The 18,769-nt window shown below is 44.1% G+C and overlaps 1 protein-coding gene across 1 annotated transcript in view; it reads right to left on the bottom strand.

The window, feature by feature from the left end:
* The window catches only part of LOC115177388 (ubiquitin carboxyl-terminal hydrolase 45-like), a 50,541-nt gene that overhangs the window by 20,504 nt on the left and 11,268 nt on the right, over window positions 1-18,769 (bottom strand). Inside the window, exons 6-8 of the mRNA XM_029738113.1 lie at window positions 3,545-3,696; window positions 1,996-2,091; window positions 1,560-1,690 (exon numbers count right to left, since the gene is read on the bottom strand). Of these exons, the coding sequence (XP_029593973.1) occupies window positions 1,560-1,690; window positions 1,996-2,091; window positions 3,545-3,696 (379 nt within the window). The remainder of the gene's footprint in view (window positions 1-1,559; window positions 1,691-1,995; window positions 2,092-3,544; window positions 3,697-18,769) is intronic.

The following is an 18,769-nucleotide window of genomic DNA, read 5'->3' as shown; positions in this document are numbered from 1 at the left end:
CACGCTGCAGGAGAAATATCATGAACAGCATCAGGAGAATGTCCCTGTATAGAGGAGCGACTCTTGACCCTGCCCCACTGACATGCAGTTACAGAATGAGGAGAGAGACGTAGAGTTTGTTTGTGAAGGACGGGAGAGTGATGGCAAGTCATAGGTGTGCGTAGAAACATGGAATGAAGTGTGTTGCATGTGCATTTGTATGTGTCGAGTCAATGTGTGCATGGAAGAAGGGTTTGAATAAAAGGCATGCGTCGGTGCATGTGAGCGTGAGGAAGGGCATGAAATGAGGTCTACTGGGTGAATGTGTATTGGTGCATGTGCATGCGTGTTGTGCCTATGTATATGCCCGGCTGAGTGCATGTGTGCTGCAGGGTGAGGTGGTACCAGGTGAGGGGTGGCATTACTCTCACACTCACACACACCTGGGCAGATGAAAGGCCGGGTACTTGGACACACCAGAGGCACCCAGCCGGCCGACAGTCTCCTCGCTCCAGCCACCCGAACGTTCCCCATCCCACCCAGACACAGCCAACTGTACAGAGCCCGGTCCTACCTAACCCAACAGGCTCCACACACCACAGCCAGCCTGGGACTAACCAGCCGTTCAGCATGTTCCAACAACAAGAGCCAACCAACCATTCACCACACGTTTAAAGAGAGACCTAACCAACCGTTCAGCATGTTCAAAGGGGACCGTGTTCATAAGGGTTCACCATGAAACTGGGAGGGCTGCCCGGGCCAGCCACTCAGCCGGTTTACCATGCTCAGGTTCAAACACCAACACAGGTGGTGCGGTGTGTTAAAGAGAACAAGGACATGCCATGCTGTTTTGATTGCAGCTGGAAGCAGAGTGCATCAGAGCCATTTTGTGCAGTGAGGTCTATTGTTCGTTTCCGTGTGGAGTGCGTTGGTGTTAATGGGTTTAGTGTTGAGCAGCGTTGGGAAGCAGGGTGGACTGAAGACTGGATGGACCAGGTGCTGGTAGGGTCCAGCAGGTTGAGACAACCTCTTCTCTGAAGTGGTCGCCATGGCAGCTTGACAACAGGGCAGGTAAAAGCTGTGGCCCCTGCCTGTATTGTGTGGTTGACTGTTGCCACGGCAATGGAGAAGCGCCAGACCAGTTGGGGTACGCTGACCTCGATCCTTGGGAGCAGGGCAGCTTGTCTGCATATGAGGCTGTGTCCAACATTGATGCACCACTGCCGCTGCAACAACAGTGCAACGTTTCTGCGCAGCCGTGATTCCATCACTCAAATAAGGAAGAATTGATATCTCTCGGTGATCAAGTTTGTCATTAGTACACAATGAAAGAGAATATAATTATGAAAGCTTTAGCCGACCTATTACAGGTCTGTAGTGCCTCCTCTGGCACCCTACAGGGCAGCCCTCATATGTTCTTTTAATAAAATATATTTTAGCATGGACAAGCACAGGAAGCAGGTTAAGTCCACACCCATGGCTATACAAGCCTATACTGGGTTCCGGCACCATCAACACCAATGCTGCGAGATGGTCAAAATATAAAATAAAGACAAATGCAGAACAATGTAGACTCTTACTTCTGGCAGAGCTGGTTGAAAAGGATCTTGGGGTTGACAGGGCCCTTCCCAGACTCCTTCATGCTGTGTAGGAAGAGGAACATGGCCGAGGTCAGGGGCTCTGGGCTGGGCAGAGTCACCGTCAACGCCCCCTGAAGGACAACCCCAGGAAAGGAGAGAGCAAGGGAGAGAACATATGAGTGTTAGACAAGGCATGTATTTCATACATTGTTGCACTACCATGGAAAGGCTGAAGGGGTTTGACTGCATTTTACAGATGACTGGAGACGTGGGGGGTGGGCTACAACATAACTTAAGGGTTATTTACGATAGCCTGTATGCTAATAATAAAAAGAACCACCTATATAGACAGTAATAAGTGGCTTCCTGTGCCATGTACAGTATAAGACTATAGTGGTGGACTGGACCATACAAACCGGATGAGGGTGGAACGTACCACGTTTGACTCGGCAGGGGGGCAGATCTTCAGCTTGTGTCCCTTCTCCTTCACATCCTGTATCAGGTCGTTCAGCATGTGAGTCTGGGACAGATTCTGATGGACAAAAATCAGCTATTACTAACAATTTACCATTCATTTAGTCATCATCGTTTTCCCCTGCATGGACAGGACAGAATCATTTCTTATCAGTTAGAAGAATCCTGAATTAACATCTTCCTGCACTTCTTCCTTTTCATTTCATCATCCCTTCACAAAAAATGATATAAACTGAAAAATATTACAAATGCAAAAAAAAAAAAAAAAAAAGAAGGAAAGTCTACAAAAAAAAATCTCTTAATTCTGAGAAACTGGCAGGTGTAAGCCTAAAGACCATTATGCTAAAAAAGCCCTTTCCAAAGAAACGATGAGCTGTGACAAACACAGAAAGGATTGCCCAGAGCCACCATTGTCCCATCATATTACTGCAGCATCTCTTTCTTTCCTTTCAAGCGACAGTTGTTTTGTCACATCCTGGCAATGAAGACAGTTGCTATGGAAAAGACACAATGACTTTCAGCAGTGTGAGCTTTCTCTCTGACAATTATGTTGTTTCACCAGCAAAATTGCAATTTTGAAGGAGACAATGAGAATAGAAAGAGACAGAGAAAAAAAACGTGTAAAGAAAGAACGTTCGGTCTGGTTTCAATCACAAGTTAGCTCCAGAAGGTGATTAACAAAATGGCAGAAAACGGGAAGGGAATGTAAGTTTCAAATCCCCAAGAACAGACAGCCAATACGCACTGCAACATAGAGAATGTGTTCCATACCAGTCCTATTCTCCTGTGGATAGATGTGTCACACATATGCATTTAAAATACCCTTGTACTATATATGCATAACTTGTCCTTGCCTATACAGCTGTATTGTAAAGACATTAAAAAAAAATGACCGATGGCATTATGGCAGAACCTGTTTATATGTGTTGCTGATGCCTGGTATGTTATGGTATTTTACTGTAGGGAGGAGCAGCACTTGACATGGCAGTTGGTAGTTTGACCAGCCGCCATGTTTACAGTACACCATTCCTTAGACCAGGGGTTCCCACGCCACATGTATTTCTATGGGCACAAGCCCTGTTTATGACACAGACTGTTCACACCCCTCTTGTTGGGGGAGAGAAAATGTTGCAGGGTTAAAGCTTATTTCCAGCAATTCTACACATTTTGTAATGGGGTGCAGAGAACATTTTGCAGTTTTAAAGCTAATTTTCTTGCAATTCTATACATTTTGCCATGTCTAATGTTTATTCATGTGATATTTGAGTGACTCCAACATTAGAAAAAAATCCAGGCTAACAAACCTAGCAAGAAAATGTTAGCTGACATGGGCTAGTTGATCTGGACATTTCTGACAAGTTTATAAATAGTTCTGTAAGGTATGCAATGACTTTCATTACACCAGTGGTAAAGACTCTTCGACATGACCTTATCCCTACGGTTGCATTTCATAAGCAGCCTCACTAGTGACAATGTTTACAGTATACAAACCAATCTCATAATGACCGCACCTGCATCACTGCGTTAAAGAAGCAGGTGTTTCCTAGGTTGTTGATGCCTTTGACCGGGACCAGTGTGCTGTTGTTGACCGGACTCTTCCCTCTGGACTGGTCTGCATAGTCGCTGGGCTCCTCTCTAAGCTTGATCATTTTCGATGTTGTTCCTGCAAGGCACAAAAAAGGAAGAGTTGTTCAACTCCAATATACAAGGTTTTTGTCATCTTAAACTCTAGACTAGAATCGAGTACTCACGCCTAACTCAAGGTTTGTATTCGATTACTAATGAGTACTTGACATTTTCAAATGCAACTATTAAGCAGGTGAAATGTACAGTGCATTCGGAAAGTATTCAGACTCCTTGACTTTTTCCATTGTTACATTACAGCCTTATTCTAAAATGGATTAAACAGTCCCCCCCATCAATCTACACACAAACCCCATAATGACAAAGTAAAAAGGCTTTTAAAAAGAAATTGAGCAAATATCACATTTACATAAGTATTCAGACCCTTTACTCAGTACATTGTCGAAGCACCTTTGGCAGCGATTACAGCCTCGAGTCCTCTAGAGTATGACGCTACAAGCTTGGGGCACATGTGATTGGGGAGTTTTTCCCATTCTCATCTGCATATATTCTCAAGCTATGTCAGGCTATTTTCAGGTCTCTCCAGAGATGTTCAAATCGGGTTAAAGTCCTGGCTCTGGCTGGGCCGCTCAAGGACATTCAGACTTGGCCCGAAGCCACTCCTGCGTTGTCTTGGCTGTGTGTTTAGTGTCGTCGTCCTATTGGAAAGTGAACATTCGTCCCAGTCGGAGGTCCTGAGAGCTCTGGAGCAGGTTTTCATCAAGCATCTATGTACTTTGCTACGTTCGTCTTTCCCTCGATCCTGACTAGTCTCCCAGTCCCTGCCGCTGAAAAACATCCCGACAGCAAGACGCTGCCACCACCATGCTTCACCGTAGGGATGGTGCCAGGTTTCCTCCAGATGTGACATTTAGCATTCAAGCAAACGAGTTCAATCTTGGTTTCATCAGACCAGAAAATCCTTTCACCTTTAGGTGCCTTTTGGCAAACCCCAAGTGTGCTATATTTGTATGTATTATGGATCCCCATTAGCTTCTGCCAAAGCCATAGCTACAATGCAAAATCCATGTATATGTGTGTGTATAGTGTATAGTGCGTATGTTATCATGCGTTTGTATGCATGTGTCTGTGCCTGTGTTTGTGTTACTTCACAGTCCCTGCTGTTACTTAAGTTGTATTCTTACCTGCTTTTTAAATAATGATTCTACTGCTTGCATCAGTTACTTGATGTTGAATAGAGTTCCATGCAGTCATGGCTCTATGTAGTACTATGTAGTACTGTACACCTACCATAGTCTGTTCTGGACTTGGGGACTGAAGAGACCTTTGGTGGCATGTCTTGTGGGGTATGCATGGGTGTTTGAGCTGTGTGCTAGTATTTTAAACAGACAGCTCGGTACCTTCAACTTGTCAACACCTCTTACAAAAACAAGTAATGAGGAAGTCAATCTCTTCCACCTTGAGCCATGAGAGATTGACATATGTCATTAATGTTAGCTCTCCGTGTACTTTTAAGGGCCAGCCGTGCTGCCCTGTTCTGAGCCAACTGCAATTTTCCCAAGTCCATCTTTGTGGCACCTGACCATATGACTGAACAGTTGTCCAGATGCGACAAAACCAGGGCCTGTAGGACCTGCCTTGTTGATAGTGTTGTTAAGAAGGCAGAGCAATGCTTTATTATGGACAGACTTCTCCCCATCCTAGTTACTGTTCTATCAATATGTTTTGGCCATGACAGTTTACAATCAAGGGTAACTCCCAGCAGTTTAGTCACCAACTTGCTCAACTTTCACATTATTCATTACGAGATGTAGTTGATGTTTAGGGTTTAGTGAATGATTTGTCCCAAATACAATGCTTTTAGTTTTGGAAATATTTAGGACTAACTTATTTCTTGCTACCCATTCAGAAACTAACTGCAGAGCTTTGTTAAGTGTTTCAGTCATTTCAGTTGCTGTAGTAGCTGACATGTATAGTGTTGAGTCATCCGCATACATAGACAAACTGGTCTTACTCAAACCCAGTGGCATGTCATTGGTAAAGATTGCTTTTTTCCAATGGGCCTAAAGAGCTACCCTGGGGAATTCCTGCTTCTACCTGGATTATGTTTGAGAGGCTTCCATTAAAAAACACCCTCTGTGTTCTGTTAGACAAGTAACTTTATCCACAAAATAGCAGGGGGTGTAAAGCCATAACACATATGTTTTTCCAGAAGCAGACTATGATCGATAATGTCAAAAGCTGCACTGAAGTCTAAAAAGACAGCCCCCACAATAATTTTATCAATTTCTCTCAGCCAATCATCAGTCATTTGCATAAGTGCCATGCTTGTTGTGTGTCCTTCCCTACATGCGTGCTGAAAGTTTACTAAAGGGTGGGTAACATACTGATAGGTCGGCTATTTGAGCCAGTAAAGGGGGCTTTACTATTCTTGGATAGCGGAATGACTGTAGCTTCCCTCCAGGCCTTGAGGGCACACACTTTCTAGTAGGCTTTAATTGGAGATATGGCAAATAGGAGTGGCAATATCATCCACTATTATCCTCAGTAATTTTCATTCCAGATTGTCAGACCCCAGTGGCTTGTTATTGTTGATAGACAATACTTTTTTCACCTCCTGCACACTGACTTTACGGAATTCAAAAGTTCAATTCTTGTTTTCATAATTTGGTCAGATATACTTGGATGTGAAGTGTCAGCGTTTGTTGCTGGCATGTCATCCCTAAGTTTGTTTATCTTGCCAATTAAAAAGTAATGAAAAGTAGTTGGCAATATCAGTGGGCTTTGTGATGAATGAGCCATCTGATTCAATGAATGAAGGAGCCGAGTTGGCTTTTTTCCCCCAGAGTTTAATTTAAGGTACTCCAAAGCTTTTTACTATCATTAATCTTTGTTTCATAGTATAGTTTCATTTTATTTTGCTTAATCACATGATTTCTTAATCTGCCAATCAGTTGGGCTGCCAGACTTAATTGCCATACCTTTTGCCTCATCCCTCTCAACCATACAATTTTTCAATTCCTCATCAATCCAAGGGGTTTTAACAGTTTTAAACAGTCATTTTCTTAATATCATCCACTATTATCCTCAGTAATTTTCATTACAGATTGTCAGACCCCAGTGGCTTGTTATTGTTGATAGACAATACTTTTTTCACCTCCTGCACACTGACTTTACTGAATTCAAAAGTTATTAGTAGCTGGAATCAGCAATTTCATAAAATGTGTAAAGTGTAGCGTCTGGTTGTTCCTCATTACACACCACAGACCAGCAAATATTCTTTACATCATCAACATATGAATCACTACAAAAGTTATTGTATGACCTCTTATACACTATATTAGGCCCAGCCGTTGGAACTTTGGTATTCCTAGATATGGCTATTATATTGTAATCACTACATCCTATGGATTTGTATACTGCTTTAAAGCTCATTTCTGCAACATTAGTAAAGATGTGATCAATACATGTTGATGATTTAATTCCTGTGCTGTTTCTAACTACCCTGGTAGGTTGACACTGGTTACAGTTTGAAGCTTTTTCTTGAGTGGGCAGCTTGATGAGAGCCAGTAAATTTTTAAATCACCCAGAAAATATACTTCTCGGTTGATATCACATACATTATCAAGCATTTCACACATATTATCCAGATACTGACTGTTAGCACTTGGTGGTCTATAGCAGCTTCCCACTAGAATGGGCTTTAGGTGAGGCAAATGAACCTGTAGCCATATTACTTCAACAGTATTGAACATTAGATCTTCTCTAAGCTTTACAGGAATGTGGTTATTTATATAGACCGCAAACACCGCCCCGTTGGCATTTATGTATTTTCGGTAAATATTATAACCATGTATTGCTACCAATGTATCATCTCAAAGATGTATTTTTTTATTTATTTAACCTTTATTTAACTAGGCAAGCCAGTTAAGAACAAATTCTTATTTACAATGAAGGCCTACCAAAAGGCCTCCTGCGGGGACGGGGGCCTGGGATTAAAATAAATACACATCACAACAAGAGAGACAACACAGAGACAGTCAGAGTATGAATGTCATCTGTTACAAGCAAGTTATTGGCTTCATGGACCGGCATCTGTCATAGAACAGTCAGAAGCAGCCTTGTGATGTCCTGTACTCGTACTCCTGGGTAGCACAGGGTTTTTGCCTTGAGAACCGAGATGCTTCTTACCATAAAGCTGCCTATGATGACAGCTGGTGATGTTAAATGGGCCGGTCTCTCAGGCAGCCTCACGGTCTGATGAGGGTGGGAGCTCCGAGGATCTGAACCCGAGGTAGAAGCCACAAGAGAGGGAGACAGAGCACAGGATGAAGACGTAGGTACCTCCGGATCCGATCTTGTATGGGAAGCCCCCAAGGAAGAAAGGCGCTGGAACCTCTGGATCCAGGGCGGCAAAGCTGTTTCCGGTCTGTGTCAGGTCCGGGCTCAACATCTCCAACGAGACCCCCGTATGCCTCAGGACGTTGTCTTCAACTTCCACGGCGAGTTTTGTCGAGAACAGCTCCGTTCTCCAGGGAAGAGGGAGACCCCTTTGGGGATGGAACCCTGCTGAGCACCGGCCAGTCGACACTGGAGAGCCAACATGTCTGCGGTGACACTTCCATCAAACCAGAGCGGTGTCCGGCTACTGAAGTGGACGAAAAGGGAAAAAGTAGGCGGATGTGGATTCCCCAGTAGCTTGTGTAGGTTTGCTACTTGCTTGCTAAGAGAAGCCACTTCGCCACCCTGAAGTACTCCGCAAGCAAACAGTTGCTACATTGAAAGTCAGCACAGTCCACATTGTCCCGGAACAAAGCAAAGTAAACACAGCTCCTGCAGCACTGGCAACGTTCAATACCGGCCTCCATTTGAGTCCGCCGAGCCAGCTAGGCTAGCTGGGCTTCCAAGTATCTCCCCCTCTGCGGAATCTGGAGGGATCCCGGGACAGGCAGCAGCGCTCACAGCAACTAAGCCCAACAGAGCCACAGGACCAAAAATAAAAAGTATATAGAAACACTGTCAGCTTGACAAAAACAATAAACCAAAGTCTAACGTTCAGCTTTTGGCGTTCAACAACAAACATACGTCGTGCTCAGATGACATTAGGGATAATCCACCCCCAGAAATATTAACACATCTTACAGGGACAAGGTATTAAGGTAGAATACTGTAAAAGGCTGTCATGTGCCTTTTACTGAGGAGTGGCTTCCGTCTGGCCACTCCACCATAAAGGCCTGATTAGTGAAGTGCTGCAGAGATGGTTGTCCTTCTGGAAGGTTCTCCCATCTCTACAGAGGAACTCTGGAGCTCTGTCAGAGTGACCATCGACTTCTTGGTCACCTCCCTGATCAAGGCCCTTCTCCCCCGATTGCTCAGTTTGGGGGAAGGCCAGCTCTAGGAAGAGTCTTGGTGGTTCCAAACTTCTTCCATTTAAGAATGATGGAGGCCACTGTGTTCTTGGGGACCTTCAATGCTGCAGATATTCTTTGGTACCCTTCCCCAGATCTGTGCCTTGATACAATCCTGTCTCGGAGCTCTACGGACAATTCCTTCTACCTCATGGCTTTGGTTTTTTAACGAGGGATTTTATTTATTTTAATTTTAGAATAAGGCTGTAACGTAACAAAATGTGGAAAAAGTCAAGGGGTCTGAATACTTTTGAATGCACTGTATATGCACTGACAAATGTTTTTGCTAAGATGAGCTTACTGTTCATTTAGTAAGTGCAGTGAAAATGTGTTACTTTTTTTGCATGTTGTCACCTTGCAAGAGTTTGTCCGTATCGACATAGCTTGGTGCAGCAAATGCATTTTGAAACTTTAAAACTGCATGAGCTATATACGAGTCACGTACGAGCCAAGTTCTCTGAGGTCACCAGAGAAAAAAACAACACCTAAAGTGTATCTCAATCTCCTGTGAGACCAGAGCCTAATAGTATTTTCAGGGAGCCAGGGGTTGCATTCAACCCATTACAGTGAGGGCAAAAAGTATTTGATCCCCTGCTGATTTTGTACGTTTGCCCACTGACAAAGAAATGATCAGTCTATAATTTTAATGGTAGGTTTATTTGAACAGTGAGAGACAGAATAACAACAAAAAAATCCAGAAAAACGCATGTCAAAAATGTTATAAATTGATTTGCATTTTAATGAGGGAAATAAGTATTTGACCCCCTCTCAATTAGAAAGATTTCTGGCTCCCAGGTGTCTTTTATACAGGTAACGAGCTGAGATTAGGAGCACACTCTTAAAGGGAGTGCTCCTAATCTCAGCTTGTTACCTGTATTAAAGACACCTGTCCACAGAAGCAATCAATCAATCAGATTCCAAACTCTCCACCATGGCCAAGACCAAAGAGCTCTCCAAGGATGTCAGGGACAAGATTGTAGACCTACACAAGGCTGGAATGGGCTACAAGACCATCGCCAAGCAGCTTGGTGAGAAGGTGACAACAGTTGGTGCGATTATTCGCAAATGGAAGAAACACAAAAGAACTGTCAGTCTCCCTCGGCCTGGGGCTCTATGCAAGATCTCACCTCGTGGAGTTGCAATGATCATGAGAACGGTGAGGAATCAGCCCAGAATTACACGGGAGGATCTTGTCAATGATCTCAAAGCAGCTGGGACCATAGTCACCAAGACAACAATTGGTAACACACTACGCCGTGAAGGACTGAAATCCTGTAGCGCCCGCAAGGTCCCCCTGCTCAAGAAAGCACATATACATGCCCGTCTGAAGTTTGAATCATTCAGATGTTCATTGGCAGAGGACAACTGGGTGAAAGTGTTGTGGTCAGCTGAGACCAAAATGGAGCTCTTTGGCATCAACTCAACTCGCCGTGTTTGGAGGAGGAGGAATGCTGCCTATGACCCCAAGAACACCCTCCCCTCCCCTCCGTCAAACATGGAGGTGGAAACATTATGCTTTGGGGGTGTTTTTCTGCTAAGGGGACAGGACAACTTCACCGCATCAAAGGGACGATGGACGGGGCGGGGCCATGTACCGTCAAATCTTGGGTGAGAACCTCCTTCCCTCAGTCAGGGCATTGAAAATGGGTCGTGGATGGGTATTCCAGCATGACAATGACCCAAAACACACGGCCAAAGCAACAAAGGAGTGGCTCAAGAAGAAGCACATTAAGGTCCTGGAGTGGCCTAGCCAGTCTCCAGACCTTAATCCCATAGAAAATCTGTGGAGGGAGCTGAAGGTTCGAGTTGCCAAACGTCAGCCTAGAAACCTTAATGACTTGGAGAAGATCTGCAAAGAGGAGTGGGACAAAATCCCTCCTGAGATGTGTGCAAACCTGGTGGCCAACTACAAGAAACGTCTGACCTCTGTGATTGCCAACAAGGGTTTTGCCACCAAGTACTAAGTCATGTTTTGCAGAGGGGTCAAATAGTTATTTCCCTCATTAAATTGCAAATCACTTTATAACATTTTTGACATGCGTTTTTCTAGATTTTTTTGTTGTTATCCTTTCTCTCACTGTTCAAATAATCCTACCATTAAAATTATAGACTGATCATTTCTTTGTCAGTGGGCAAATGTACAAAATCAGAAGGGGATCAAATACTTTTTTCCCTCACTGTATGTGCTGGGGTGGCTTCTTAGTGGGGGCCAGTCCCGGTCCCAGCAGAACACAGACACACACACCAGAGCAAACTGCGAGCATGGTCTCCTGCGGCGGAAGTGGGTTAACGTGCGGCTGGCCAGGGCGGCAGCTGTAAAAAGAGCCGGGTCATATGGGAGACAGCAGATGACAGCTGGAGAAGTTTCCGCTGTTTAGGGAGAGATGGCTCTCTGGGCCAGCTGTTACTCCTCCATGACCGTCCCAACTCAGCAAGAGGGAGGCAGTCATCAGTGCAGAGCAGGCCAGCAGGGACAAGCACTGAGGGATTATAGTTGGGGAGTACTCAGGAGACTGACAGCTCTGTGCACTAATCTAACACTCAAACCATGGGGTGTGGCTGGCTGAGACAAACTAAGTACATCTCTCTACTCACTTCTTATCTACAAAATGAGGGGGATGTAATGCTTTGAAATACTTGAAACACAGGGCAAATCGGGGCCTAAGAAGCAAAAGAGTAATAAGATACTTCTTCTTGACACATCTGACATTATTAAATACACATGATTGTCTTGATGAAATCAAACAAAACACACAGAAGATACACTTCATAACCAAAAGTATGTGGATACCTGCTCGTAGAACATCTCATTCCAAAATCATGGGAATCAATATGGAGTTGGTCCCCCCTTTGCTGATATAGCAGCCTCCACACTTCTGGGAAGGCTTTTCACCAGATGTTGGAACATTGCTGCAGGGACTTGATTCCATTCAGCCAAAAGAGCATTAGTGAGATTGGAAACTGATGTTGGGGGCTTAGGCCTGGCTTGAAGTCGGCATTCCTATTCAAAAGTGTTCGATGGAGTTGAGGTCAGGGCTCTGTGCAAGCCAGTCAAGTTCTTCCACACCGATCTCGACAAACCATTTCTGTATGGACCTCGCTTTGTGCACGGGGGCATTGTCATGCTGAAACAGGAAAGAGCCTTCCCCAAATTGTTGCCTCAAAGTTGTATGCACAGAATTGTCTATAATGTTATTTTATGCTGTAGCATTTAGATTTCCCTTTAATGGAACTAAGGGGCCTCGCCCGAACCATGAAAATCAGCCACAGACCATTATCCCTTCCACCAAACTTTACAGTTGGCACTATGCATTCGGGCAGGTAGCGTTCTCCTGGCATCCAATGGTGGCAAGCTTTACACCACTCCAGGCGACGCTTCACATTGCGCATGGTGATCTTAAGCATGCGTGGGGCTGCTCGGCCATGGAAACCCATTTCATGAAGCTCCCAATGAACAGTTCTTGTACTGACGTTGCTTTCAGAGGCAGTTAGGAACTCGGTAGTGAGTGTTGCAACCGAGGAGAGACAATTTTTACGCAATATGCTCTTCTGCACTCGGCGATCCCGTTCTGTCAGCTTGTGTGGCCTACCACTTCACGGCTGAGCTGTTGTTTCTCCTAGAAGTTTCCACTTCACAATAACAGCACTTACAGTTGACCAGCACAGAAATTTGACAAACTGACTTGTTGGAAAGGTGGCATCCTATCACGGTGCCACGTTGACAGTCACTGAGCTCTTCAGTAAGGCCTCCCAAGTGGCGCAGCGGTCTAAGGCACTGCATCTCAGTACGAGAGGCGTCACTGTAGTCCCTGGTTCGAATCCAGGAATCCACATCCGGCCGTGATTGGGAGTCCCATAGGGTGGTGCAGAAAACTGCGACTTGTCAGCAAAGAGCACTTTTTGCCAGTCCTGTCTGGTCCAGCAACGGTGGGTTTGTGCCCAAAGGCGACGTTGTTGCCGGTGATGTCTGGTGAGGACCTGCCTTACAGCAGGCCTACAAGCCCTCAGTCCAGCCTCTCTCAGCCTATTGCGGACAGTCTGAGCACTGATGGAGGGATTGTGCATTCCTGGTGTAACTCGGCAGTTGCTGTTGCCATCCTGTACCTGTCCCGCAGGTGTGATGTTCAGACATATCAATCCTGTGCAGGTGTTGTTACACGTGGTCTGACACTGCAAGGACGATCAGCTGTCCATCCTGTAGCGCTATCTTAGGCATCTCACAGCACGGACATTGCAATTTATTGCCCTGGCCACATCTGCAGTCCTCATGCCTCCTTGCAGCATGCCTAAGGCACATTCACCCAGATGAGCAGGGACGCTGGGCATCTTTCCTTTGGCGTTTTTCAGAGTCAACTTAAGAGGCCTTTCTACTTTCAGAACTGTGACCTATATTGCCTACCGTCTGTAAGCTGTTAGTGTCTTAATGACCGTTCCACAGGTGCATGTTCATTAATTGCTTATGTTTTTTTAAACCTTTATTTAATTAGGCAAGTCAGTTAAGAACACAATTCTTATTTTCAATGACGGCCTAGGAACAGTGGGTTAACTGCCTTGTTCAGGGGCAGAAGGAGAGATTTTTTTACCTTGTCAGCTGGGGGTTTCGATCTTGCAACCTTTCGGTTGCTAGTCCAACGCTCTAACCACTAGGCTACCTGCCGCCCACTTCATTGAACAAGCATGGGAAACCGTGTTAAAACCCTTTACAATGAAGATCTGTGAAGTTATTTGGATTTTTACAAATTATCTTTGAAAGACAGGGTCCTGAAAAAGGGAAGTCTCTTTTTTTTTGCTGAGTTTACATGCTAGGACCTAGTACAAACATTACAAGCAATTTAAAAAAATGAACAATTCTTCCAGCATCCCATCATTTCCTATTCCGTTGTCATCAGTGTCATTTGTGAAGGGAGAGACAAGTGGTGTTCCGTCACATTAGGCATTAATGAACAAAACAAGTGAGAGGACCCAAGGCTGACGAGATGAAAGAAAGCACCCACTGTGCCCGTTTTCCTTCCCGCCCCTCCCCTAAACCATAACTCACACCATTTACACAATTTATCCCTTTTTTTTCATGCTCCGGGAGACAGCAAGCTGCTTAACCGTCAATTAACACACACTTCTCACGAGTACCTTAATCAGTGTTACAAGACTATCAGAGATGGGGAAAAGGTGGGTGCCGTGCTAGCTACCCGATTGCCATTTTGCTTTACTGCCTGTCCGTCTCTCGCTGTTCATTTGTGATTTTCTAAAATGGGAAGACATGAGAAATGTGATCATCTTAGGTGCTCAATGTCAGTATGTGACATCTTTATGACTATAATTATGTGACATTGTTAATATTTGGGTGACAGGATATTGGGGCTACCTGCAGTACCTACAGTACCGATTTCATCATTTACATGGTATCAAACGGAGATTGCCATAGCTGCATGTACCATAAGTAATCCAAACCAGCATGTACTTCGTTAGGGGAGGTTAAGGTACCTTGAGGACTTCACCCCGACCAGATAAACAGACGGCTCAGTTAGCAGCAGACCACTTGTTTCTGCCCTACTCCCCAAGCCAATGAGGCCAGTCCGCTTCTGGCTCTGACCCAGCATTACAAGGGCAAGGTGAGCGAGACATGGACAACATGACCCTTAACCCAAGGTTATCGTTGTGAAAACAACCGACCCTCCAGCCCACCCTTTCCCTGCTAAAAACAAACACATTGGCCTTGCACATGCTCCCTGAAGAAATCACTCCTTTGTAAAAGGTATTTTAGGCTCAGTACAAGATAAAAAGCTGTATTCATCGAGCAGCCAGTCAGTCCACCACTGGGTTCTGCCCAACTGAGGGAAGAAGGACCTTGAGAAGCGTGACCTGGCCGTCTGATATTCAGAAACACAGTAGAGTGGAACCTGAACACTTAACGCACACTCAGCGTAAGTACTGAAAACATGTTGGGTCACTTTAAAAAGATGGAGAACAAGCTATACGATGAAACATTTTGGCGCAGGTACAGCCGACTAGCGCTAGCTACCGCTACCAAGCATAAATGTATTTTACAAATGGATACTTCGAGTCAAATATCAATACTCACTACCATTGAGTATGACCCAGTTTGTAAGCCCACAACAGAGATCAGGACAAGTGTGTAACTATGGCAGGCTGAGGATGTAGACGGTCTCCCCCCGAACCCTCCCTGCTAGATCTACTCTACCATCACAGAATCAGTTAGTGATCCTGCTAAAACATCGACTGAGAATGTCAAACATCAAATATTGATGATAATTACTCGGATTTATGGCAGATGGATGTTCTTTGCCTGGCACTGTGATGGTCTCTGTGACCAAGCGGGGCGGGGTTCCGCCTTGGGACCATTGAATGGAGTGTTGGTCCACCCCAGTCCAGCCAAAAGCATCTGTCCCTCCAGCCGCCACACTGGAAACATCTGGAGGCCTGTCTGTCTGGAACTAAACAGCCATCAGGGAGGGGCCCATATGTCCACACTTCACAACACATTGCAAACAAGTGTGGACGGGGTAGTTCCTGGTAGAGTGAGAGAACGAGTCAGAGAAATACGATACGGTTTTTCTGGAATCTGTATGCGATGGGGAAAATGTGACGAGATGGGTATGTAGCTTTGTGAGAATGTACCTGTTTATTCAAGTGTGTGTGTGTGAGCATTCCGACCGGCTCCTTCGTTAAGGAGAGGGAGGAAAACTGGGCGGAATGCCTAAGGACACACTTCATCTAGGACCGCCACTCAAGGTAAACAATGTTCAGGGAGCCATCTGCCCGGGTGCAACGAGCAGAAGCATATGGAAAAGCAGATTTTTCCTCCCCCTGCAGCAGTCGGGAAGGCAAATGTCAGCATGCGCTGCGTCCACGCTTGACTGTGCCGCGCTCGGCACCACCACCTGGCCCTCCTTGCTCAACCACCGAATATGGGCAGCAGTGACACTGTGGAGCTTGTCCCCAGGGCAGACTAAATGATCACGATGCCTGCCTGCCTGCCCCCCTCCTGCTGACTCCCTCCTTGACTCAAAGCTCTTTTTCACACAAGTGAGAAAGATAAAACGGCCATTGTTTGCTTTCTTTATGAAAAAAAACTAACAATTTATCTCCAAAAACTTGAATGGAATTGGACCAGAAAGCAGGCAAGCCTGAATGTTGCACTCATATTGATACTGAGGTTTCATTTATATATCTGAATTTGTGGACACTTGCTACTATCGCAATAATTCAATAGCGCAAATCTAAGCCCATAATTTAATGCACGGAATACATAAAACACAACTGTTGGACACTGTGCGCTGTGCTGTCACTAGCTGCCGAAAAGGCTTCCGACAGGCTCAAACGGCAGTGTTGTGGGCGGTCTTAAGGAAATTTGGTTTGGGAACGCATTTTATCGATACGGTTCGTGGATCGTATGCTAAACTTTTTGCCATGGTGTCTACAAATGACATACAATCAAGTCCATTTCCTATTTTTCGTGGATGTAGACAAGGGGATGGCTTATCCCAAACATTCATTCTCTCTCTAGAGCCGCATTTGTGGCAGAAGGTAATTGCGTCTCCTTTAGCAATTAAATGATCCTCTCAGATCTCTAAACACGTATGATATCCTCTTAGATATGATAGATATTGAGAATTCAATCTCATCTTTATTATCCACATTTGAAGATTGACGTATATCCTGACAGCAGCATTAAATGTTGCTCAATGAAGCAGCCAATAAAGTTTCACTTCACTCAATAAATCCTGTTAAAACCCAGTCCACTTATTTGGGCATTAAAGCTGCAATATGTAACTTTTTGGGCGACCCGACCAAATTCACATAGAAATGTGTGTTATAGATCTTGTTCTATGTGCGGTATTTCTATGCTTGCCGTTCTTAAGTTTTGTTTTTGCGTCTTTTACTTTCGGTTTTGTACACCACCTTCAAACAGCTGAAAATAAAAAAATGTTGGTTATGGAAAATGGTGGTTTAGATACAATGATCCTCTACAATATACTTGCTTGTTTTGTCACAAACTGAAATTAGATCAACTATTAGAATTTTAGCAATCAAGAAATGCCAATTTCTGCATATTGCATTTTTAATATACAAAACATCTTTGCATGGTTTTGTGAAGTTTAATTATGAGAACATTTACAAAGAGGTTGAACGACATCTAAACATTTGGGAGAAGTTGCCTGCTTCCTTACAAACAAGGGTTGCTTCCATAAAGATGAGTGTTGCCACGTATTAATGTCCTAAGCAATGATGATTCCACTCTTTCCATCACTAGGTTATTGGTTAAGGATTGATAAACTTGAACGTAAATACCTTTGGAATGGAAAACGTCCAAAGAGCTGGTTTGAGGTACTACAACGACAGAAGGGTAATGGGGGACTTGCATTATGTTTATATTTATCACCAGTCCTTCCAGTTACGCCTACTCATGGTTAGATCAGTCTACATCAGTCACTTGGAGAGCTTTTGAGGAGGAACTTGTTTTTCCTATTAGATTACAATACGTGTTTTTTTTCTGGTATAACTATTAAGAAATGCATGTTATACATGGTCCCATTATCTCTAATACTAAATATAATTTTTGGTGGGTTGAGAAGTGAATAGGTGGTAACTGGAAGAGGCATCTCCATACCCCTCTGTGGCATAACCAGGTTGTTACTTCAGGTAATAAAGCATTTGAGTCAAAAGTCTGGTCTGCAAAATGGGTCAATAATCTAGAGGAAATACATGTATTTAACTCAGAGGGTCTCCTTAGTTTTCAGTTTGCCAGGGTCATCATTCTTTCTTCATCTTAGACTAGGGTCAGCACCTATGGGATCCCATGGGGTACGCGTTTGGGAAGGCACCCTGTGATTGGATGAGGTTGTGTCAGTTATTTACTCTCATCTTCAATTACTAAAGCTGAAAGATCTTTCAATTGTTAAAGCGTGGACAAAGGATATGACTATTGATGATGAGGCTATTGATTGGGAAAATGTCTGGGAGAATATATTTCACTCAAAAGAACCCACACCATCAGTTAATTCATTTGAAGGTCATAGGTCATACTTGACACCACTTGTAAGATTTCATGCAAAGCAGTCTCCAAGCCCAAACTGTGACCTATGTTCCCTCAATAAACGTGACACATATAAACATATGACATGGGATTGTTCTGATGAGATCTGGAGGACAGTATTCTCTCTGACACGATTGATAAAACTGTACCCCTTGAATCAATCTCTCTGTTAATGACAGATCAGGTATGCAGCTGAATGACAAACAGCACAAGGCTTGGCTGACTGGTGCCAAAAAAACGTGTTCAGCACCGGTTGCCACCACATGACCTTCATATAAGGAAACGGTTGGCTTATTTTCAGGACATTTTTATATTGGGAGTTACATTTTTTTTATAGTATGCTTTGTTAGGGATTGGGAGGGCTGGGTTAAAAAGGAGGCAAATTATTTTTTATTATATCGCCTTTGTGATCTAATAAAAACAATTGCTCACAAAAAAACGTTTGCAAATACGACAAGACGATAGAGGTTATTCACATGATCAAATGTACCGCCATTCCACCACAAACTATTTTTTTAATTATAAATTGAATTCACAAGACTCACTAGATTGATGCGGTGAATGAAACATATTTGGGATGTTGACATATAAATATAAAATAAATCACTACAGTCGCTATTTTTCTAGAGCAGAGTATTGTAACTATGGTTGAAAACTTGAATACACCAGCCACAGCATAGGACTAGGCT

The sequence above is a fragment of the Salmo trutta genome, chromosome 37 (assembly GCF_901001165.1).
Source record: "Salmo trutta chromosome 37, fSalTru1.1, whole genome shotgun sequence".
Taxonomy (NCBI): domain Eukaryota; kingdom Metazoa; phylum Chordata; class Actinopteri; order Salmoniformes; family Salmonidae; genus Salmo; species Salmo trutta.
The sequence above is the reverse complement of the archived record's forward strand: the minus strand, read 5'-3'. Positions and strand labels throughout refer to the sequence as shown.